This window comes from Gymnodraco acuticeps, unplaced genomic scaffold, assembly GCF_902827175.1.
Source record: "Gymnodraco acuticeps unplaced genomic scaffold, fGymAcu1.1, whole genome shotgun sequence".
Classification (NCBI taxonomy): domain Eukaryota; kingdom Metazoa; phylum Chordata; class Actinopteri; order Perciformes; family Bathydraconidae; genus Gymnodraco; species Gymnodraco acuticeps.
In genome coordinates this window covers 120,682-147,640 of record NW_022991516.1, presented here as the reverse complement: position 1 = coordinate 147,640, position 26,959 = coordinate 120,682, and the positions used below count along the sequence as shown (strand labels likewise).

Below are 26,959 nucleotides of genomic sequence, written 5' to 3'. Positions count from 1 at the left end.
GTTTATTCATCCCAAAACAAACTATCCACTGATTTACAGACGTCTCTTTCCCCAATGAAAGTCAACGGGGAAACGTCTTTTGGGGCCAAAATGACGTCACGGAAATTGTAGTACCACCGTTTGGCCACTAAGAACATTCATAAAAATCTACTTCAACGGTCGGGGCATTTCCAGGTTGCTACAGGGTTAGTGAGTACACTTCAGAATTGAAATACTCAAGTAAAGTACCTCAACATTGAACTGAAGTACATTACTTGAGTAAATGTACTTTACTTTACAACACCTATACAAAAGTGAGTCACACTTTTTTGGGTGTGATTTCTTATCGTGCTTTTATTTTGAAGGCAAGACGCCCAACCGGAAATCTCCGTCAAAAATCGACGTAGTTATTTTACACCACTGCAAAAATAAAATAAATAGTTATAATAATGATAATCATAATTTACATCACTGCAAAAAATATGGTGTTCATATAATGTTCTCGAATACATTTTTTTTAACAAGACAGTTGCGTGAAAATATGAAATATGAACTGTGTTTTTATTTATTTATTGTATGTTATTTTGTATTACTTTATATATCTGCCCCTAATGTGGACGTTTTTGTTCAACATATGATGCATACATTATTAATATGATAAACAGATAAAAAAAAGAAAGACCGTTGCGTGGGTACCCGGATGAAGGAGCGTCGCCATCTTTACGGCAGATCCACCGGTGGGTCTTCAGTTCAGGAGCTGCTGAACCGCCTCCAGTGTCTCTCTTTCTGCCCAGAATAACCCTTTCCTGCAGGACTTCCCCCCGTCCCCCAGCACCACCATGGCGGACAGAGAGAACCATGTGTACCAGGCGAAACTGGCCGAGCAAGCGGAGAGATATGACGGTGAGTCCGAGAATAATAAAGAATAATCAGTTGGAGACGAAGCTAAAACACTTCACAGGCACAAAATGGCGGAGGTTTCTCTAGCAGAATTAATCATAAAAAGGTTATAATTGATTGGTGTCGTCTCACAAAGGGAAGTGCCGTGTTGGTCGGCGTGCTTTTGTCGCATGGCCCGGGGTTAGCTGGTGGTAGCTGGTGAGCTAAAGCCAGTCGTTCATTTCCAGAGACAGTTGGCTAATGTTAGCTCGGTTGCTAACTAGCTCAGGTGCTAACTGGCTAGCTAGCCTTTCTTTACCGACACGCGTCACACCATTCAACTGCATTAATACATGTAGTAATTTTTTCAAGTGTTTCTTTATTTCATTTCATTTTTATTATTATTATTATTATAATAATACAAGTGTTTTTTCTTTCATGTCTTTTTTTCAATGCTTCTTTATTTTTTCATTATTTGTTTGTATTTTATATGATTGTTTTTGTACATCACACATTATATACATGCAGAAATCTATATACATGTAGAGTAAAGGTATCCTCCTTTATACCTGGCTCTACTGCATTAATTTGACAGGGGTAGTCACTAGCTACTTTGCCCATTTAGATTATAAATACACAATTTAAATGAACTAATACATTACTATATACTATTATAGGTTAAGCCATCCAGTATTTTATAAAGTAATTTAGATAAACCCCTCTTTTACCATTTGCAACATTGGAGAGATTATTGCATGATTTATTATAATGTAATCATTTAAGTACATATGGTATTTAAATGTGCCATTCTGCATAATGTCTACTTTTGGTACTATAAGTATATTTTGGTGCCAATATTCCTTTTTTTTCAGATTGAGTACGATTTTGAATGCATGAGTGTTACTTGTAGTACTTTTTTGTCAGTAGTACTTTTACTTAAGTTACAGTATATGAGTACTTCTTCCACCTCTGATATTTTGTGCAACGTGCAACAGAATTTGAAAAATGAATTCTCAAATCGAGCTAATGCTAACCAGCCACCCCACCAAGCACTTTTGTATTCAATTAACCTGACAAACAAGTTCTAGGGACTCTAGCTTGAGAGCGATCTCCATATTGTTTTTGGTGCATTCCCAATTAGTGACATCCCTTTTCAACATCTTGTTTTAAGGTTTGAATCTGTGTTGCAGCTGGAAGTCAGAACCAGAATTCATGTAATCGTCCAACAGTGGGAGAATTTACGTTGTTACAGAAAAAGCAGGGTTTCGTGCAAAGATGCAGATTTTCTCTGTTAAATGTCAAAGTGATGACAGAAAACAATATTTCTGTTAGGCTAAAAACAGTAGAATTACTGTGTCAGATGGAGACGACAGAGACAGCTTGGTTTTTACGTAGAATAAATATGGGATGGATGGAGGCAGCAGGCTGACACTGAGATTTCTGAGTTTCTTTTACTCTCCTTTTTGCTGTAGAGGAAGTAAAGAAACCGTAACTGTAGATTTATTTGTGGTTTGAGGTAACCCAATATATGACTCCGCAGCTTTAAGACATGAAGACACTATTATTTTCTGCTTCGTTCTGCTGCATTATTTTAGCTGGAAAGTGGGCGGGGCTGTAATTTTGTCCGTAAGTGACATTGGCGCCCTCTTACTATATTTTTCTAGAAAAACCCTGCAAAGTATAGAAATGGACAAACAAATGGAAAACCATATTGAGTGACTAAAGTTCACCAAAGGCTGTTACTCAGGACTTCCAAGATTATGTTGTTTTTTTCTCAGACAATTTACATCTTGGTCCATTCCACAAAGCCAGCTACTATAACATTTTGATATGTTATCGTCTAGTTTGTCTTTGTTCCCGGGGTATGTGGTGCAGTGATGGCGTATTTTTGTAGGCCGACCACGAAGTTAGCAAAAAGCAATGGGACCGTTTCAATGGATTTTGGATTATTGCAGAAAATAATCTCTGTGGCAAACTAACATTTATGACACCTACAAGTTTTGTTCAGCAGGATAATCACATATTAACACCACTTTATGATTGATATGAAGTAAAAAGCTAACGTTAGGCTATAAAGGAACTACAGCACGGTCACATGACTTCACGTCACCACCGCTAAGCTAACGGCGGTGACTGTAAATGCAAATGCAGCAAAGTGCACACGCAGGTTTCCCTTCAACCAATGTCTTGCACTCTCATTGTCTGTAGCTCCCCGAAAGGTCCAGATATTTACCCTGCCTCATATAGAGCCTGCACCATTTAAAGAATCAATATTTAATAGCAACAGATAGACTTTGTATGCATGGTAATAGCTGCTGGGGTTAGTTGCTGATGTGGTGAATGTATGCATGCTGTAGGATCTTTTTCAGAATAGCTAAGTTGCATTTTTAGGGCGTGAATGCACTGCAGCACATCCTTTATGGACTAACATGACCCCCTCCACACATTGTGTTGCATCAGTTTAAGCCACATCAAAGTGTGCACACAGCCTACCATATCGTTCATCTTGAAAACATACTGCACTTGTTATGATGGCAAGAAACCATCGACTGTCTGAGGTTTTTTATAGGAGCCGTCTCATCTGAAGTGAAGAGAGATGCTGATCAGTAGCAGGCACACCCAGCAGATATCTAAAAATACTTAAAACACACTCACTAGTTTATTTTAGCACCATCTATTGATCTTGTAATGCTTCCAGTGCACATTTGAACCATTACAATAGCTGGGAAATAACTCAATTATCTGTAGGTATGTACATTTTCAATTTGCACCAAAAGACTTTGATGCAAGTTTAGCAAAAATGTCTAATCTCAGCCGAGCTTGACTTGTGACAGTCGGTCTGATAGAGAGAAAATGATAAAGGCTAATAAATACTGTTCAATCAGCAATGACTGTGCAGCTTCCACGTCTTCAAGTGAGGACCAATCAGAATTAAAATAACTTGATTAATAATCTTAGTTTTTGGCTTTACTTAAAAATATGTGTGAGAAGCAGGATAGTTAATTCAACCCGGGGGAAATTAGGTTTTGTGATCGTTTGAGAATTTAATAAATACAATATTAAAAAGGTAAATGTAATCACTAAAACAGTGGCTTCATTAGTTTAATTGCTTTATAATAATTAGAATACTTTATTTAGAAGACAAAATGGGTTGTGTGCTCCATTTTAATATGACAAAAATACATATAAAAATGTAACGATAACATTTAAATATTTGTACGAACATCCATCCATCTTCTTCCGCTTATCCGTGGTCGGGTCTCGGGGGTATCAGTTCCAGCAGAGAGCCCCAAACTTTCTTTTCCCTGGCGACATCAACCAGCTCTGACTGGGGGGTCCCAAGGCGCTCCCAGGCCAGCGAAGAGATATAATCCCTCCACCTGGTCCTAGGTCTACCCCTTGGTCTCTTCCCAGCTGGACGTGCCTGGAACACCTCCCTAGGGAGGCGCCCAGGTGGCATCCTAACTAGGTGCGAACATAAGAAGTTAAAAATAAAACACAAATAAAAGATTAATTTAAAAAAGAGAATATGAATACAAACGTTAAAACATAAGATCAAATGGTACAATTTTAGATATTGATATAAACATAAGAGTCTAGGAGTGAAATGTCCAATAACAGATCAGTTTCAATATTTTTTTCACCCCCAAAAATAAGATATTGAAGCGCGGCGTGTTTCAGGAAGTGCTCGAGTGATTTGTGCGATACATCGGTGGAGATGCAATGCTGAGAAGTGATTTTTAAAAAGCCACGGAGGTCAGAGAGTGTGTTTGAGTGCAGGCTGTGGAGGGTAAAGTGATCAAAGCAGAGCTCCTCCTGGCTCTAAAGCTGAAGCATCAGGTTTCTCTGTGCTGCTATTTGCTTCAACAGATGACTCCCCGTCTGGAAGCTGAACTGCTCTCAGATTCGTGAGCAGCAGGAGAGACTCGATGCAGCATGAAACTGAGATTGGTTTATTTAAAATCATTATTGCATGTCTTTAGCTTACCACGCATAATGCTGTTTATTTAATATAAAAGGAAATATCCATGAGGGTGTGTGAATGCATATTGGCATACACAGTAGGGCTGAACGATTAATCGATTTTAAATCGAAATCGCGATTTTAAATGATACAATTATCAAATCGCAAAGCCTGCGATCTTTTTTTATTTGTATTTTTTGTTCTTGTGTGTGTCGAGTTCTCACACTAATCAGAAGTGCTGTGCTCCACATGTACCAGCCATTGTTAACCAATCAGAAGTGGCCCATGATAGCAGGTGATAGACAGATTGATCCAATCACCTGCCAAGTATTTTTGAAAGTGCCTGCCCTTTCCAAATGGCTTCCAGCGGAGCTTTAGATGCTTTGGTGAAACCATCTGAGTCAGGTTAGTAATCAGTGTTTCCGCCAGACCAGGGCTGAGAGGGCGTCCACCCCGAGGGGTGTTTTGACTCGAGCCGTCCCTTATAGATACTGTCTTTTTACGTTAGTGAGCCGGATCATTTGGCTCGGCTCTCTTAAAGCGCCGGCTGTTTCGGCTCCTAAACGTTTCTTCATGTTTCCACAGTTTACCACGGAGCCTCAGTTTCTCCGCTGCGAGGCTCTGGTGCTCGCAGCTCACGCGCGTGCTCCACTAGCACCGCTCATTGCGTCCAAATCGCACACGTTCCGTGTTGTCCTGTAGCAGGCACCTTCGATGTCGGGGAAACGATCTTCAATACTCCGAAAAGAATCCCACCGGACTCCTTTGCCCCTCCAACAGAGGGACGTCCTTTTTCCTTTTCCTTTTCCTCATTTCAAGCGATAAAAACTCTTGATCTTCTCTCGAATTATTAATATTTTTGGACGCCCTCGGCTCGCGTTCAGGGCGTCCTGAGCTGAATAAGGCGTCAAATGACGGCAAGACGCCCCCTGGCGGAAACGCTGTTAGTAATGCTCCATCACAAGTTTCTATTACAGGGTGCATCTTAAACTGAAGCTTGACTTTAAAGCAACCCAACGGAAGTTTCATGTAAGTTTAGTTTTTTCACTCGTCTCTGCGGGGGTGCTAGAGACGGGAGCACGTTGATGCGACCCTCCTAGCCGGAGATATGGCTGCATTTTACAATAAACTTCCGTTGGGTCGCTTAAAAACAAATCGCAATATCTGTCAGAAAAATCACAATTAGATTATTTCCCCAAATCGTACAGCAGCCCTAATACACAGAACATGAACCAACACCTATCTTTAATATCTTTTATTTCTGTGTCTGCACGCTAATGTTAATTCTCCTTCTACATCTCCTCAAACAGCTCCTTGTAATTTGGTTAAATATCCCCCCTGGTGTTTCCGTTCATCCCCAGGGAAACGGGTCGTTCTGTAATTAGCAGCTCCTTCAGGGCATAATTGCCGTTTTCTATCTTAATTTTGCTCCTGCACTCACCATCGTACCGAATCACCTTGAGATGTCTAAGCAGCGGACGCATCACATTGTCCTGGCCCGGCTCCCTGTATCCCATAAGTGTCCAAAGGTGATTCATGTCTGCATTAAAAGAGTTAAAGCTTGGGCTCTGCTTTAATAAAACACTGATGACAGAAACCTCTTGGAGCTTTAAACCCTTCATGAACAGAAGCAGGAAGTGCTGTTTTTCAATAAGGAAAATGTACCTGTTTCTCACAAAGGGCCATTAATAACAAGGGAGGAGGCCGTCCGTTCAGCTCTGATAGAAAACATTTAATTAAATGACAGCTATTAATAGATACTAATAAGTATTTCAAAGAAACACCTTTTATCTTAGAGTTTGAGGCGACACAAAACTAACCATGGATGAATGCTAAAAAAGTCAAATATTAAATAGACAGAAGTGGAAGAAGTACTCAGATCTTGTACTTGAGTAGAAGTAGGCAAGTTTATTTATATAGCACCTTTCAACACAAGGCAATTCAAAGTGCTTTACAAAAAATGAAAGACATTCAGAAAATGTTATTTAAAATCAGTCATTAAAAAGAAAAGCTAATAAAAGAAACATTAAAAGAAAAAATACATGGATAAAAGTTACAGTGCAGTCTAAGATATGAATAGTTCAATTAAAAGCAGCGACAAAAAGAAAAGTCTTCTTGCTGGATTTAAAAGTAGTCAGAGTTGCAGCGGACCTGCAGGTTTCTGGGAGTTTGTTCCAGATATTTGGAGCATAATAACTGAATGCTGCTTTACCATGTTTAGTTCTGACTCTGGGGACAGAAAGCTGACCAGTCCTTGAAGACCTGAGAGATCTGGATGGTTCATAATTTAGCAGGAGGTCAGAAATGTATTTTGGGCCTAAACCATTCAGTGCTTTATAAACCAGCAGCAGTATTTTGAAATCTATTCTTTGACACACAGGAAGCCAGTGTAAAGACTTCAGAACAGGAGTGATGTGATCCACTTTCTTAGTGTTAGTGAGGACTCGAGCAGCGGCGTTCTGAATCAGCTGCAGCTTCCTAATAGATTTTTTTTAGTGAGACCTGTGAAGACACCATTGCAGTAGTCGAGTCTACTGAAGATAAAAGCATGGACAAGTTTTTCCAAATCCTGCTGTGACATTAGTCTTTTAATCCTAGATATATTCTTTAGGTGATAGTAGGCTGATTTAGTAACTGTTTTAATGTGACTGTTGAAACTCAGGTCAGAGTCCATGACTACACCTAGATTTCTGGCTCTATCTGTTGTTTTGAACATTGCAGACTGAAGCTCAGCGCTAACTTTTATACGTTCTGACTTGGCTCCAAAAACCATTACCTCAGTTTTATCTTTGTTTAATTGGAGAAAGTTCTGACACATCCAGTCATTGATTTGTTCAATGCACTTACTCAGTGTTTGAATTGGAGCATAGTCTCCTGGTGAAATTGTTACGTAAATTTGTGTGTCATCTGCATAGCTATGGTAACTTATTTAGTTGTTCTTTATTATCTGAGCCAGTGGTAGCATGTAGATGTTAAAGAGAAGAGGCCCCAAGATGGAGCCTTGAGGAACCCCACATGTCATATTTGTCAACTCAGATGTGTATTTACCTATAGAAACAAAGTTGTTTCTGTCCTTTAAGTAGGATTCAAACCAATTCAGAACTGTTTCCGAAAGTCCCACCCAGTTTTCCGGTCGGTCTAGTAATATGCTGTGGTCAACAGTGTCAAACGCAGCACTGAGATCTAATAATACTAACACTGAAGTTCTGCCACTGTCTGTGTACTCAGATCTTGGAGTAAAAGTAGAAGTACTCAGACCTTGTACTTAGTTACTTCGCACCTCTGGAAATAGAGTTTAATTCTTTGTGTATGGATTCCTTTGCTTTTACTGACTACAGTGCCGGCTTACCTTTATGGTTATCATTAGGTTCACGGATGCAACGCACCCAATTTGTTGCATATATATATATATATATATATATATATATATATATTAGTGGTGCACGATAATTATCGGTCCGATATTAGGAATTATGACGTCATCCCGATAAACCCGATACCAGTATTAATAGACCCGATAATATACAATATATTTTTTGGGTAAAAAAAAAGAACAAAATACTGCGGTGTGGGTGGATTGGGATGAGGGGCGCTTGTTTTTCACTCGGCTCCTCCCGTTTTGCCAGTACTGTGGTATTAGTGGTTTAGGAAGAGGGGAGTTCTTCACAAATCCAGCGCTCCCTAACTCATACCTGGCTGTGACGTAAATGGTGTGCGGCCGTGAAGCCAGGACAGTAAACAAACATGTCGCCGGTAGTATGGAACTATTTCAAAGTTTCAGAGTTAGATAGTTCGCTTGCTATTTGTATTAACAAATGGAGAAGTTCCACGAGGAGGGAAAAAGGCAACGAGCTATAATACTTCCAACCTGATTAGTCACCTGAAACATCGCCATCGCTACGATGGTGTGTTAAAAGCGTACGAAGACGCCTGCGCTGCTAAACTAGTGGCGAATCCAAAGCCAGCTGCAAAGGCACCGGGGCTTTTACCTATCGACGAGGCTTTTGGAAAAGGCAAGCAGTTTGCCAGAGACGACCCCAGGGCTAAAACGATCTCTAACCTCATCATAGAAATGATGGCGCTTGACGAGAGTCAAAACTGTTCTTGGCTTTGTTTTGTTCATAGTAGTAATGCTCATGTCATTTGCTCACTACTACCACCAGGTGTGCAAAAACTACAGGTACATTTAATCGATAATAATATAATATATATATATATATGTTATCGGTCTTGAGAAGCAGGAAGTTATCGGTATCGGTTTCAAAAAACCAATATCGTGCATCCTTAATATATATAGACTTAAACATTTAGCACGGACGTCAGGACTGGCGGTCATTTCGTGTGAGTGCAGTGAATGGGTCCGATTTCATTTAACGTGCTCACTAGCGCCACCTATGAAGATGCAATTTTTGAACAAAAAACAAACGTGTACCATAAGTCTAATCGATATAAGCTCTGCCCACTTAGATTTGTTTGCTAATTAGCATGCTGTGTTATCGAATATGTATTGTGGCTCCAGACATTTTAGAGTGTTGTGGCAAAAGGGTGAAAAGGGGCTCTTTTGGCATTCACATAGTTTGGGTTTAATTGGGTTTGAGATATCTGCATTCACACCAATACTGTAAATGTGATTGGTTTATAAAGATTTAAAACAATAATGCCGTATACTTTAAACTGTGACCCATTCGTAAAAAATGCCCCACAATGCTTCAGGGGTCAGGAACTTTACTGTACCTTCTTTTTAAAAATAGGAACAATGCATCCCAGCTATGAGCCCTGCCAAGTATCTGCTCTATGTTTAGTGTCGGGGGTCTGAAGGTAGATTATGTCAGCGGTGGAGATTGGTGTCACCTGTCAGCGGGATTAGAGGGTTTACGAGTGCAAATTCTGAGACCCCCCCCCCCCCCCACTCGATGATAAATGATCGAGGTCAAAACATTTAACAGTTGTTGCCGGAGGAAAACTCAACCATGTGGATGAATACAAACTGTGGGCAGCCCTGAGTAGCAAACATTGTCTCCTGGTACTCATTTGAGTAACTCGCTAAGAAAGTTATGTGCTCCCCTATATATAGACTCTTCTTGCACTATTTATATATTCATGTCGCTCTTTTGGAGGAGACTGTGACTTCAGTTTTTAATTGACATATCTACTAGGGATGGGAATTTGAAAGCACATTTTATATTCGAATATTCAACCCCCAAAAAAACTGTTAACCGAATTTCCGTATCCTAAAAACCTTTTTTAATAATAAATAAATAATCAAATACATATAGAAACCAAACCAACTTATCTTTGATATTTTTATTTCTCCGTCGTATACATTTAATTAATCCATTTGATAATATGTAATCAACTTAGGCACCCCTCCCATTAAAAAAATGATTCATATTCGAATACCTGAATCCTTTCGAATATTTGATTAATCCCATCCCTAATATCTACACTGTAGCTAATGTACGAATTAATTTTACTCCTGTTTTTCTTTAGAGCAACCTTGGGTCCTCTGAAAGGCGCTATATACATTTAAAGGGGACCTATCATGCAAAATGCACTTTTTGATGTCTTCTATACATCACCAAGTGTCCCCGGTGTGTCAGGGAACTCCCGCAGTGTCAGGAAATAAAACCCTCTCTCTTTTCCTCCGTACCCAAATCTCTAAAAACGGGTAACAACGGAGCTGATCCAGATTTGCGTCCGATATGACGTAATATCTGAAATGTGGACCCACGGCCCAATCAGAAACGTTGCTATCAGAAACAATGCCCGACTGTTTTGGACGTAATATGGTCGGTGTTTACATTAGCATCGCTAACACTCAGAGCTAACCTGTACTGGAGAGCATGTGTGTGAAGAAGCAGGAAGTAAAAAGGAACTCACCGTGTGGTATAACCGACAAGAGAGAAAGCCTTTGAGCTCCAAACTGTTTCAGAGAGAATCCTTGATAATCCATGATATGGCGTTTCATCACGGCAGCATTTAGTTTAGACAGTATCTGCCGGGTCCCGCATGAGCTCAGACCCCTCCTCTTTAAAGCTTTATACCCCAAATCTATAGAGACCTATGCTATTAGCTAAAAATAGCATGATAGGTGACCTTTAACTTATTATTATTGAATCTGAATCTGTTCCCCCTGTGTTTGTAGAAATGGTGGAGTCGATGAAGAACGTGGCCAGCATGGACGTGGAGCTGACGGTGGAGGAGAGGAATCTGCTTTCGGTCGCCTATAAGAACGTGATCGGAGCCAGAAGAGCTTCATGGAGGATAATCAGCAGCCTGGAGCAGAAGGAGGAGAACAAAGGAGGAGAGGACAAACTAAAGATGATCAAGGAATACAGGAAAACGGTCAGAAACTGTTCGTTATTAACACAGAACTGGGTTCTAGCACCAGGAGTTTTTTTAGTTTATAGTGTCGTGGGCAGTCCCCATTGATCAACTGTCACAACAACAGTAAATGGGGTTAGTCAACATGTATATAAAACACAAGATCAATAAACAAACGATAGCTAACATAACCCTACAGTTTAAAGCTCCTTCTGTGTAACCATGCATAAAAGTAACCGGTGTGTTGTTGTGCAGGTGGAGAAGGAGCTGAAGTCAATCTGCAACGACATCCTGGACGTACTGGACAAACATCTCATCCAAGCCGCAGTTTCGGGAGAATCGAAGGTTTTCTACTACAAAATGTACGTATTTAATTTAATATATACAGAAGAGTGTGTTTCCCGCTGGTTAAACCTCATTTATTATTACTATTAACTAACTGCTGCTGAATTATGAGCACCGCCTCTAAAAATCTCACACCATCGTTATAATCAATTATCTCTTGTTTCACTGAGCTTTTTATGTGCTGCCATAAAACCTGCAAATGCCTGTGAGCCCGATTTAGTGTGTGTGAAGGGGTGCAACACTTCATGCTCTTATCTAAAACTGTATACTAGTGGACTTTTATTTCAGTACTGCAGGTTTGTTGACAGGTGGGAAGGGGTACATAAACTTCATTATACTGAAGTACATGTTTCTGGTATCAGTACTTTACTCCACTACTTATTTTTCGACGACTTCTTACATGTTGAACCCAAATACCTGTACTTTCTACTTCTTACATGTTGAACACAAATACCTGTACTTTCTACTTCTCACATGTGAACACAAATACCTGTACTTTCTACTTCTTACATGTTGAACACAAATACCTGTACTTTCTACTTCTCACATGTTGAACACAAATACCTGTACTTTCTACTTCTTACATGTTGAACTCAAATACCTGTACTTTCTACTTCTCACATGTTGAACACAAATACCTGTACTTTCTACTTCTCACATGTTGAACACAAATACCTGTACTTTCTACTTCTCACATGTTGAACTCAAATACCTGTACTTTCTACTTCATATGTTGAAACACAAATACCTGTACTTCTACTCTTCTTACATGTTGAACACAAATACCTGTACTTTCTACTTCTTACATGTTGAACCCAAATACCTGTACTTTCTACTTCTTACATGTTGAACCCAAATACCTGTACTTTCTACTTCTTACATGTTGAACACACATACTGTACTTCTACTTCTCACATGTTGAACACAAATACCTGTACTTTCTACTTCTCACATGTTTGAAACACAAATACCTGTACTTTCCTACTTCTTACATGTTGAACACAATACCTGTACTTTCTACTTCTTACATGTTGAACACAATACCTGTACTTTCTACTTCTTACATGTTGAACACAAATACCTGTACTTTCTACTTCTTACATGTTGAACTCAAATACCTGTACTTTCTACTTCTTACATGTTGAACAACAATACCTGTACTTTCTACTTCTTACATGTTGAACTCAAATACCTGTACTTTCTACTTGCTTACATGTTGAACACAAATACCTGTACTTTCTACTTCTTTACATGTTGAACACAAATACCTGTACTTTCTACTTCTTACATTTGAACTCAAATACCTGTACTTTCTACTTCTTACATGTTGAAACACAAATACCTGTACTTTCTACTTCTTACATGTTGAACTCAAATACCTGTACTTTCTACTTCTTACATGTTACACAAATACTGTACTTTCATACTTCTTACATGTTGAACACAAATACCTGTACTTTCTACTTCTTTACATGTTGACTCAAATACCTGTACTTTCTACTTCTTACATGTTGAAACACAAATACCTGTACTTTCTACTTCTTACATGTTGAACACCAATACCTGTACTTTCTACTTCTTACAATGTTGAACACAAATACCTGTACTTTCTACGTCTTGACATGTTGAACCCAAATACCTGTACTTTCTACTTCTCACATGTTGAACTCAAATACCTTACTTCTACTTCTCACATTTGAACTCAAATACCTGTACTTTCTACTTCTTACATGTTGAACTCAAATACCTGTACTTTTCTATTCTTAATGTTGAACACAAATACCTGTACTTTCTACTTCTTACTGTTGAACTCAAATACCTGTACTTTCTACTTCTTACATGTTAACACAAATACCTGTACTTTCTACTTCTTACATGTTGAACTCAAATACCTGTACTTTCTACTTCTTACATGTTGAACTCAAATACCTGTACTTTCTACTTCTTACATGTTGAACACAAATACCTGTACTTTCTACGTCTTACATGTTGAACTCAAATACCTGTACTTTCTACTTCTTACATGTTGAACTCAAATACCTGTACTTTCTACTTCTTACATGTTGAACACAAATACCTGTACTTTCTACTTCTTACATGTTGAACCATACCTGTACTTTCTACTTCTTACTGTTGAACTCAAATACCTGTACTTTCTACTTCTTACATGTTGAACTCAAATACCTGTACTTTCTACTTCTTACATGTTGAACACAAATACCTGTACTTCTCTACTTCTTACATGTTGAACTCAAATACCTGTACTTTCTACTTCTTACATGTTGAACTCAAATACCTGTACTTTCTACTTCTTCTCATGTTGAACTCAAATACCTGTACTTTCTACTTCTCATGTTGAACCAAATACCTGTACTTTCTACTTCTTACATGTTGAACTCAAATACCTGTACTTTCTACTTCTTACATGTTGAACAAATACCTGTACTTTCTACTTCTTACATGTTGAACTCAAATACCTGTACTTTCTACTTCTTACATGTTGAACTCAAATACCTGTACTTTCTACGTCTTACATGTTGACTCAAATACCTGTACTGTTCTACTTCTTACATGTTGAACTCAAAATACCCTGTACTTTCTACTTCTTACATGTTGAACACAAATAACCTGTACTTGTCTACTTCTTACATGTTGAAACTCAATACCTGTACTTTCTACTTCTTACATGTTGAACTCAAAATACCTGTACTTTCTACTTCTTACATGTTGAACTCAATACCTGTACTTTCTACTTCTTACATGTTGAACCCAAATACCTGTACTTTCTACTTCTTACATGTTGAACTCAAATACCTGGTACTTTCTGACTTCTTACATGTTGAACTCAAATACCTGTACTTTTCTACTTCTTACATGTTGAACACAATAACCTGTACTTTCTACTTCTTACATGTTGAACTCAAATACCTGTACTTTCTACTTCTTACATGTTGAACCAAATACCTGGTACTTTCTACTTCTTTACATGTTGAACTCAAATACCTGTTACTTTCTACTTCAACATGTTGAACTCAAATACCTGTACTTTCTACTTCTTACATGTTGAACTCAAATACCTGTACTTTCTACTTCTTACATGTTGAACTCAAATACCTGTACTTTCTACTTCTTACATGTTGAACCCAAATACCTGTACTTTCTACTTCTTACATGTTGAACTCAAATACCTGTACTTTCTACTTCTTACATGTTGAAACCCAAATACCTGTACTTTCTACTTCTTACATGTTTGAACTCAAATACCTGTACTTTCTACTTCTTACATGTTGAAACCCAAATACCTGTACTTTTCTACTTCTTACATGTTGAACACAAATACCTGTACTTTCTACTTCTTACATGTTGAACCCAAATACCTGTACTTTCAACTTCTTACATGTTGAACACAAATACCTGTACTTTCTACTTCTTAACATGTTGAACCCAAATACCTGTACTTTCTACTTCTTACATGTTGAACCAAATACCTGTACTTTCTACTTCTTCACATGTTGAAACCCCAAATACCTGTACTTTCTACTTCTTACATGTTTGAACTCAAATGCCTGTACTTCTACTTCTCTCATGTTGAACTCAAATACCTGTACTTTCTACTTCTCCACATGTTGAACTCAAATACCCTGTACTTTCTACTTCTCTCATGTTGAACTCAAATAACCTGTACTTCTCTTATCTACTTTCTCACATGTTGAACTCAAATCCTGTACTTTCTACTTCTCTCTCATGTTGAACTCAAATACCTGTACTTTTCTTACTTCTTACATGTTGAACTCAAATACCTGTACTTTCTACTTCTTACATGTTGAACACAAATACCTGTACTTTCTACTTCTTACATGTTGAACCCAAATACCTGTACTTTCTACTTCTTACATGTTGAACTCAAATACCTGACTTTCTACTTCTCACATGTTGAACTCAAATACCTGTACTTTCTACTTCTCTCATGTTGAACTCAAATACCTGTACTTTCTACTTCTTACATGTTGAACACAAATACCTGTACTTTCTACTTCTTACATGTTGAACAACAAATACCTGTACTTTACTATTCTACTTCTGACATTGTTAACACAAATACGACCTGTACTTTCTAACTTCTCACATGTTGAAACTCAAATACCTGTACTTTCTACTTCTTACATGTTGAACACAAATACCTGTACTTTCTACTTCTTTAACATGTTGAACACAAATACCTGTACTTTCTACTTCTTACATGTTGAGCTCAAATTACCTGTACTTTCTACTTCTTACATGTTGAACTCAAATACCTGTATTTTCTACTTCTTACATGTTGAACTCAAATACCTGTATTTTCTACTTCTTACATGTTAAAACACAAATACCTGTACTTTCTACTTCTTACATGTTGAACTCAAAATACCTGTACTTTCTACTTCTTACATGTTGAACACAAATACCTGTACTTTCTACTTCTTACATGTTGAACACAAATACCTGTACTTTCTACTTCTTACATGTTGAACACAAATACCTGTACGTTCTACTTCTTACATGTTGAACACAAATACCTGTACTTTCTACTTTCTCACATGTTGAACACAAATACCTGTACTTTCTACTTCTTACATGTTGAACACAAATACCTGTACTTTCTACTTCTTACATGTTGAACTCAAATACCTGTACGTTCTGTCATACTTCTCTCATGTTGAACTCAATACCTGTACTTTCTACTTCTTACATGTTGAACCCAAATACCTGTACTCTCTACTTCTTACATGTTGAACTCAAATACTTGTACTTTCTACTTCTTACATGTTGAACTCAAATACCTGTACTTTCTACTTCTCTCATGTTGAACTCAAATACCTGTACTCTCTACTTCTTACATGTTGAACTCAAATACTTGTACTTTCTACTTCTTACATGTTGAACACAAATACCTGTACTTTCTACTTCTCTCATGTTGAACTCAAATACCTGTACTTTCTACTTCTTACATGTTGAACACAAATACCTGTACTTTCTACTTCTTACATGTTGAACTCAAATACCTGTACTTTCTACTTCTTACATGTTGAACACAAATACCTGTACTCTCTACTTCTTACATGTTGAACTCAAATACCTGTACTTTCTACTTCTTACATGTTGAACACAAATACCTGTACTTTCTACTTCTTACATGTTGAACTCAAATACCTGTACTTTCTACTTCTCTCATGTTGAACTCAAATACCTGTACTCTCTACTTCTTACATGTTGAACTCAAATACCTGTACTTTCTACTTCTTACATGTTGAACTCAAATACCTGAACTTTCTACTTCTTACATGTTGAACTCAAATACCTGTACTTTCTACTTCTTACATGTTGAACACAAATACCTGTACTTTCTACTTCTTACATGTGTGAACACAAATACCTGTACTTTCTACTTCTTACATGTGAACACAAATACCTGTACTTTCTACTTCTCACATGTTGAACACAAATACCTGTACTTTCTACTTCTCACATGTTGAACACAATACCTGTACTTTCTACTTCTTACATGTTGAACTCAAATACCTGTACTTTCTACTTCTCTCATGTTGAACTCAAATACCTGTACTTTCTACTTCTTACATGTTGAACCCAAATACCTGTACTCTCTACTTCTTACATGTTGAACTCAAATACTTGTACTTTCTACTTCTTACATGTTGAACACAAATACCTGTACTTTCTACTTCTTACATGTTGAACTCAAATACCTGTACTTTCTACTTCTCTCATGTTGAACTCAAATACCTGTACTCTCTACTTCTTACATGTTGAACTCAAATACTTGTACTTTCTACTTCTTACTGTTGAACACAAATACCTGTACTTTCTACTTCTCTCATGTTGAACTCAAATACCTGTACTCTCTACTTCTTACATGTTGAACTCAATACCTGTACTTTCTACTTCTTACATGTTGAACACAAATACCTGTACTTCTACTTCTTACATGTTGAACTCAAATACCTGTACTTTTCTACTTTCTCTCATGTTGAAACTCAAATACCTGTACTCTCTACTTCTTACATGTTGAACTCAAATACCTGTACTTTCTACTTCTTACATGTTGAACTCAAATACCTGAACTTTCTACTTCTTACATGTTGAACTCAAATACCTGTACTTTCTACTTCTTACATGTTGAACACAAATACCTGTACTTTCTACTTCTTACATGTTGAACCCAAATACCTGTACTTTCTACTTCTCACATGTTGAACCAAATACCTGTACTTTCTACTTCTTACATGTTGAACACAAATACCTGTACTTTCTACTTCTTACATGTTGAACATCAAATACCTGTACTTTCTACTTCTCCTCATGTTGAACTCAAATACCTGTACTTTCTACTTCTTACATGTTGAACCCAAATACCTGTACTCTCTACTTCTTACATGTTGAACTCAAATACTTGTACTTTCTACTTCTTACATGTTGAACACAAATACCTGTACTTTCTACTTCTTACATGTTGAACACAAATACCTGTACTTTCTACTTCTTACATGTTGAACACAAATACCTGTACTTTCTACTTCTCTACATGTTGAACTCAAATACCTGTACTTTCTACTTCTCTCATGTTGAACTCAAATACCTGTACTTTCTACTCTTCTTACATGTTGAACCCAAATACCTGTACTCTCTACTTCTTACATGTTGAACTCAAATACTTGTACTTTCTACTTCTTACATGTTGAACACAAATACCTGTACTTTCTACTTCTCTCAATGTTGAACTCAAATACCTGTACTTTCTACTTCTACATGTTGAACTCAAATACCTGTACTTTCTACTTCTTACATGTTGACTCAAATACCTGTACTTTCTACTTCTTACATGTTGAACTCAAATACCTGTACTTTCTACTTCTCTCATGTTGAACTCAAATACCTGTACTTTCTACTTCTACATGTTGAACTCAAATACCTGTACTTTCTACTTCTTCTTACATGTTGAACACAAATACCTGTACTTTCTACTTCTCTCATGTTGAACTCAAATACCTGTACGTTTCTACTTCTTACATGTTTGAACTCAAATACCTGTACTTCTACTTCTTACATGTTGAACTCATCAATACCTGTACTCTCTACTTCACTTACATGTTGAAACTCAAATACCTGTACGTTCTATCTTCTTACATGTTGAACTCAAATACCGTACTTTCTAACTTCTTACATGTGGAACACAAATACCTGTACTCCTCTACTTCTTACATGTTGAAACTCAAATACCTGTTACTTTCTACTTACTTAATCATACATGTTGAACACAAATACCCTGTAACTTTCTGACTTCTTACATGTTGAACACAAATACCCTGTACTTTCTACTTCCTTAATGTTGAACACAAATACCTGTACTTTTCTACTTCTTACATGTTGAACTCAAATACCTGAACTTTCCTACTTCTTACATGTTGAACCAAATACCTGGTAAGTTCTACGTCTTACATGTGAACACAAAATACCTGTTACTTTCTACTTCTTACATTTGACCCAAATACCTGTACTTTCTACTTCTTACATGTTGAACACAAATACCCTGTACTTTTCTACTTCTTACATGTTGAACACAATACCTGTACTTTCTACTTCTTACATGTTGAACACAAATACCTGTACTTTCTACTTCTTACATGTTGAACTCAAATACCTGTACTTCTTCTACTTCTTCACATGTTGGCACTCAAATACCTGTACTTTCTACTTCTTACATGTTGAACTCAAATACCTGTACTTTCTACTTCTTACATGTTGAACTCAAATACCTGTACTTTTCTACTTCTCACATGTTGAACACAATACCTGTACTTTCGACTTCTCACATGTTGAACACAAATACCTGTACTTCTACTTCTTACATGTTGAACTCAAATACCTGTACTTTCTACTTCTTACATGTTGAACTCAAATACCTGTACTTTCTACTTCTCACATGTTGAACACAAATACCTGTACTTTCTACTTCTCACATGTTGAACACAAATACCTGTACTTTCTACTTCTTACATGTTGAACTCAAATACCTGTACTTTCTACTTCTTACATGTTGAACTCAAATACTTGTACTTTCTACTTCTTACATGTTGAACTCAAATACTTGTACTTTCTACTTCTCTCATTTCCCAAACAGCTGGTTCCTTTAGTTTGAATGTGTGTTTGATGCGTGATCATTATTCTTTAGAGTCATTGCGTGCCTATTGATTTGAACACGATCCGTGTATCCATCATTTCCTGCTCTTCTCTAAAGAAGAGGGACCAATGGAAACGTTGTCATGTTGCCGTTGTTCAGCATGGAAACATTCATTAGCTAACAATGACATTATTGTTCTATTCATATAAAGGGAGGTCAGGTACTCTTTAAAGCAGCTGCTAGTTATGGGTACTTTTTACTGAAGTACATTTCAAAGCCTCTTTACTTTGACTTGAGTAAAGAAGTTTAGTCAGTACTTCTACTTTCACCAGAGTATTTTTAAACACGAGTATCTGTACTTCTACTTGAGTAAAGGATGTGTGTACTGTTGCCTCTCGGTTTGTTGATGGTTCCGTTGTGTTTCTCAGGAAGGGAGATTACCACAGGTACCTGGCAGAGTTTGCCACCGGTAACGACAGGAAGGAGGCAGCAGAGAACAGTTTGGTTGCGTATAAAGCTGCGAGCGACATCGCGATGATCGAGCTCCCTCCAACGCACCCCATCCGCCTCGGACTGGCCCTCAACTTCTCAGTTTTCTATTACGAAATCCTCAACTCGCCGGACCGCGCCTGCAAGTAGGTGTTCACGTTCAAAACTGTGACCTTTTTTAACCCCTTTTGGCCTTTTTATTTAGCACCTGCTGGTAGCGGTAAATATTTTTAAATGTATTTAGAATTGTATTTTTGTTTTAATTCTAAAATGGAGCAACTGTGATTAAAGCGTTCTGATTATAACTTAATTCAGATTTTGCAATTAAAGCTCCTCTGCACTATTTCCCAGTGCCAGCAGAACATAATAATACATTTGATTATTTAAAACACTTTTACGTAGCCGAGCGTTTGGAAATGGAACAAACAAGACATATTGGGATTAATCACTGAAAGCTTTTCCTCATGTACCGTCTTTCCCCCGACAGTATGGGTGGAATCAAGATGGACGGAAACAACTCCTAGTTTTAATTTAATCAAATTAACCTTAGAAGAAAAAGGACAACAACAATTAGGATCACACATATCCCATACACATTAAATCACATTCAATATAATAATCACACTTACTAGTGGCCTCTCCTGATTCCTCAATCTCAACGACGTTAATTTATTTATCCCCTCATCAATAAACCCCGCGAATCTCCACCCAGATTTAAAGTCACACTCACATAAACTGAACCCCATTAATTGAACCCTCATACACCCAGCACAAACCATGAGTGAACACCGCACACACAGAGTTAAAAAACCGATGAATTCTGACTCAATTTATCAGGAACAAATCATTCCCAAACTACTCGGTTTGCTATTTTCACCCATTTTGTTCAAATAAATCCACATTTCCACACATTTTCCTTCCCGCTGTCTCTAACCCTCACATTTGAGAAAAAGTCAGAATTTTGAGAGAAATTTGAGAAAAAGTCAGAATTTTGAGAGAAATTTGAGAAAAAAGTCAGAATTTGAGAAAAAAACCAACAAATTCTCTCTTTTTGTTTTTGGGGGGGGACCTACTTCCATGCTTGAGAGGATCAGACCATTCATGGATCCTGAGATTGAAGCTCAAGCTTCAGTGATATTTTTCCTCACGGTGCGTCCTCTTCCCCTCTCAGGTTGGCGAAGGAAGCGTTCGACAATGCGAATCGCAGAGCTGGACACGCTGAACGAGGACAGCTACAAGGACTCAACACTTATCATTTGCAGTTGCTACGTGACAACTTGACACTATGGACCTCAGACGTGCAGGGAGATGGTGATGAGGAAAGCACTCTTATATGATATGCAGCAGCTAGCTGGCGATACGTGTGGAAAAAAACGTAGCTTTTTAATCCATGTTAATATAAAAAAGCCGCTGTCCTTTGTCAGACTGCGCCTAAATTAGTTTTACTAAGAAATCCGTAGATTGCGGTTACAGTTGCATCACTTATTGTTATTTATATTTATTTGCAAGCCAGTCAGGCTGCATATAAAAAGATAAACAATAACAACTTTACTGCTCTTGTTTGTCACTGCCATATATGGGCGTACACGTGATTTCCTGTCTCATTAAAGCAACAGCACATATTCAAAGGATTGCAGAAAGACTTTATATTTAAACCTATTGTAATAAGCGACTTATGTAGATTTAATCCTTAATTATATTATAATTATAACCCTACCGAAGTAAAATGGCTCTAAAAGTGATGGATTTGTAGGACAGAATACTTACACAACTACTAAGCCACTACCAGCTAGAACATGTTACTGTAATGCTGCCTTTTAAATCAGGAAAAGGCACTTATTAAGATATTCAAAACTATGACGTCTCATTTCACAATATTGATATCAAATCTATTTCTTCCACTCACAGCTTTTAAAACAATTATTAAACAACTATTATAAAACAATTAACAAAACATGAACACTTTCAGCTGCTTGATGCAAACGAGCAGGGAGAAGAAAGGCTTATTTCACCCCAAACTAGAAAATAGTGGTCTCAATCACTGCTTACTAACCAATAACCAACCGGTTATATCAAACAAAGTCACAAGTCAAACATCTACCATCAACCAAACACATTACCTGACATGTTAATTACCAATTATTCTTCTTTAAAGACCTTTTCCTGAACCTGAACATGTCCGTTCAGCGCTTTCAATCACTTACCAGTTTGCAAAAAAAACATACATTTTCTTTTGTTAAAATCCCAATCGTTTCTTGGTTTGTCAGATATTTTGGGCATTTCTAGATTTCATGTTTCCTAAAGTCGGCCTCTGGATGTCTTCATCTTTAAATCCCAACACAACTCCAGACTCAAAAACAACCTAACTTTTCCTCTAACATTTCCCCTCATCGTGTCTTTCTCCAACTCCTCTCTCTGGTCAGTAGATTCTTAAGGACTGCTCTCTCCCTTCCTCTTCATTATACAAGCAGGAGAGAACTCTTTAAAGTAGAGGCACTACATACTGATATACACCTGAACATCAGCAGGAGAGGACTCTTTTAAAGTAGAGACACTCATACTGATATACAACCTGAACATCAGCAGGAGAGGACTCTTTAAAGTAGAGACACTACATACTGATATACACCTGAACATCAGCAGGAGAGGAACTCTTTTAAGTAGAGACACTACATACTGATATAACACCTGGAACATCAGCAGGAGAGGACTCTTTAAAGTAGAGACACTACATACTGATATACACCTGAACATCAGCAGGAGAGGACTCTTTAAAGTAGAGGACACTACATACTGATATCACCTGAACATCAGCAGGAGAGGGACTCTTTAAAGTAGAGAACACTACATACTGATATAACACCTGAACATCAGCAGGAGAGGACTCTTTAAAGTAGAGACCACTACATACTGAGATATACCTGAACATCAGCAGGAGAGGACTCTTTAAAGTAGAGACACTACATACTGATATATACCTGAACATCAGCAGGAGAGGACTCTTTAAAGTAGAGACACTACATACTGATATACACCTGAACATCAGCAGGAGAGGACTCTTTAAAGGTAGAGACACTACATCTGATATACACCTGAAATATCAGCAGGAGAGGACTCTTTAAAGTAGAGACACTACTACTGATATACACCTGAACATCAGCAGGAGAGAACTCTTTAAAAGTAGAGACACTACATACTGATATACACCTGAACATCATGCATGAGAGGACTCTTTAAAGTAGAGAACACTACATACTGATATACTACCTGAACATCAGCAGGAGAGGACTCTTTAAAGTAGAGACACTACATACTGATATAACACCTGAAACATCAGCAGGAGAGGACTCTTTAAAGTAGAGACACTACATACTGATATACACCTGAACATCAGCAGGAGAGAACTCTTTAAAGTAGAGACACTACATACTGATATACACCTGAACATCAGCAGGAGAGGACTCTTTAAAGTAGAGACACTACATACTGATATACACCTGAACATCAGCAGGAGAGGACTCTTTAAAGTAGAGACACTACATACTGATATACACCTGAACATCAGCAGGAGAGGACTCTTTAAAGTAGAGACACTACATACTGATATATACCTGAACATCAGCAGGAGAGGACTCTTTAAAGTAGAGACACTACATACTGATATATACCTGAACATCAGCAGGAGAGGACTCTTTAAAAGTAGAGACAACTACATACTGATATACACCTGAACATCAGCAGGAGAGGAACTCTTTACAGTAGAGACACTACATACTGATATACACCTGAACATCAGCAGGAGAGGACTCTTTAAAGTAGAGACACTACATACTGATATACACCTGAACATCAGCAGGAGAGGAACTCTTTAAAGTAGAGACCTACATACTGATATACACCTGAACATCAGCAGGAGAGGACTCTTTAAAGTAGAGAACACTAACATACTGATATACACCTGAACATCAGCAGGAGAGGACTCTTTAAAGTAAGAGAACACTACATACTGATATACACCTGAACATCAGCAGGAGAGGACTCTTTAAAGTAGAGACCACTACATACTGATATACACCTGAACATCAGCAGGAGAGGACTCTTTAAAGTAGAGACACTACATCACTGATATACACCTGAACATCAGCAGGAGAGGACTCTTTAAAAGTAGAGACACTATATACTGATATTACACCTGAACATCAGCAGGAGAGGACTCTTTAAAGTAGAGACACTACATTACTGATATACACCTGAACATCAGCAGGAGAGGACTCTTAAAGTAGAGACACTACATACTGATATACACCTGAACATCAGCAGGAGAGGACTCTTTAAGTAGAGACACTACATACTGATATACACCTGAACATCAGCAGAGAGGACTCTTTAAAGTAGAGACACTAACTACTGATATACACCTGAACATCAGCAGGAGAGGACTCTTTAAAGTAGAGACACTACTATACTGATATACACCTGAACATCAGCAGGAGAGGACTCTTTAAAGTAGAGGCACTACATACTGATATACACCTGAACATCAGCAGGAGAGGAACTCTTTAAAGTAGAGGACACTACATACTGATATACACTGAACATGCCAGCAGGAGAGGACTCTTTAAAGTAGAAACACTACATACTGATATACACCTGAACATCAGCAGGAGAGGACTCTTTAAAGTAGAGGACACATATAACATACTGATATACACCTGAACATCAGCAGGAGAGGACTCTTTAAAGTAGAGACACTACATACTGATATACACCTGAACATCAGCAGGAGAGGACTCTTTAAAGTAGAGACACTACATACTGATATACACCTGAACATCAGCAGGAGAGGACTCTTTAAAGTAGAGATACAAAAACTGATATACTCCTGAACATCAGCAGGAGAGGACTCTTTAAAGTAGAAACACTACATACTGATATACACCTGAACATCAGCAGGAGAGGACTCTTTAAAGTAGAAACACTACATACTGATATACACCTGAACATCAGCAGGAGAGGACTCTTTAAAGTAGAGACACTATGTACTGATATACACCTGGAAACATCAGCGGAGAGGACTCTTTAAAGTAGAGACACTACATACTGATATACACCTGAACATCAGCAGGAGAGGACTCTTTAAAGTAGAGACACTACATACTGATATACACCTGAACATCAGCAGGAGAGGACTCTTTAAAGTAGAGACAACGACATACTGATATACACCTGACATCAGCAGGAGAGGACTCTTTAAGTAGAGACACTACATACTGAGATACACCTGAACATCAGCAGGAGAGGACTCTTTTAAAGTAGAGACACTACATCTGATATACACCTGAACATCAGCATGGAGAGGACCTTTAAAGTAGAGACACTACATACTGATATACACCTGAACATCAGCAGAGAGGACTCTTTAAAGTAAGAGACACTACATACTGATATACACCTGAACATCAGCAGAGAGGACTCTTTAAAGTAGAGACACTACATACTGGATAACAACCTGAACATCAGCAGGAGAGGACCTCTTTAAAGTAGAGACAATACGTACTGATATACACCTGAACATCAGCAGGAGAGGACTCTTTAAAGTAGAGCACTACATACTGATATACACCTGAACATCAGCAGGAGAGGACTCTTTAAAGTAGAGACACACATACTGATATACACCTGAACATCAGCAGGAGAGGACTCTTTAAAGTAGAGACATCTACATACTGATATACACCTGAACATCAGCAGGAGAGGACTCTTTAAAATGGTAAGAGACTAACTACATACTGATATACACCTGAACATCAGCAGGAGAGGACTCTTTAAAGTAGAGACATACATACTGATATACACCTGAACATCAGCAGGAGAGGACTCTTTAAAGTAGAGACACTACATACTGATATACACATGAACATCAGCAGGAGAGGACTCTTTAAAGTAGAGACACTTACATACTGAGATACACATGAACCTCAGCAGGAGAGGGACTCTTTAAAGTAGAGGACACTACATACTGATATACACCTGAACATCAGCAGGAGAGGACTCTTTAAAGTAGAGACACTACATACTGATATACACCTGACATCAGCGGAGAGGACTCTTTAAAGTAGAGACACTAGCATACTGATATACCACTCCTGAACATCAGAGGCAGGAGAGGACCTTTTAAAATTAGAGGACACTACATACTGATATACACCTGGAACATCAGCAGGAGAGGGACTCTTTTAAAAAGTAGAGACTATTCAATACTGATATACACCTGAACATCAGCAGGAGAGGACTCTTTTTAAAGTAGAGAACTTCATACTGATATACACTGAAACATCAGCAGGAGAGGACTCTTTAAAGTAGAGGACACTTACATACTGATATACACCTGAACATCAGCAGGAGAGGACTCTTTAAAGTAGAGACACTACATCCTGATATACACCTGAACATCAGCAGAGGAGGACTCCTTTAAAGTAGAGACGCTACTACTGATAGAACCCTGCCTGAACATCAGCAGGGGAGAGGACTCTTTAAAGAGAGACACTTACATACTGATATACACCTGAACATCAGCAGGAGAGGACTCCTTTAAAGTAGAGACACTAAATACTGATATACACCTGAACATCAGCAGGAGAGGACTCTTTAAAGTAGAGACACTACATACTGATATACACCTGAACATCAGCATGAGAGAAACTCTTTAAAGTAGTAGAGACACTACATACTGAATACACCTGAACATCAGCAGGAGAGGACTCTTTAAAGTAGGAGACAACTACATACTGATACACAACCTGA

The 26,959-nt window shown here is 38.0% G+C and overlaps 1 protein-coding gene across 1 annotated transcript in view; it reads left to right on the top strand.

Annotated features, from left to right (window-relative positions):
* Positions 1-677: 677 nt before the first annotated feature.
* Positions 678-26,959, top strand: part of LOC117533367 (14-3-3 protein epsilon-like) — a 28,147-nt gene continuing 1,865 nt past the window's right edge. The window contains 7 exon segments of the mRNA XM_034197063.1: positions 678-882; positions 10,967-11,166; positions 11,401-11,507; positions 20,095-20,301; positions 21,327-21,354; positions 21,356-21,409; positions 21,412-21,466. Coding sequence (XP_034052954.1) covers positions 819-882; positions 10,967-11,166; positions 11,401-11,507; positions 20,095-20,301; positions 21,327-21,354; positions 21,356-21,409; positions 21,412-21,466 — 715 coding nt within the window. The 5' untranslated portion in view covers positions 678-818.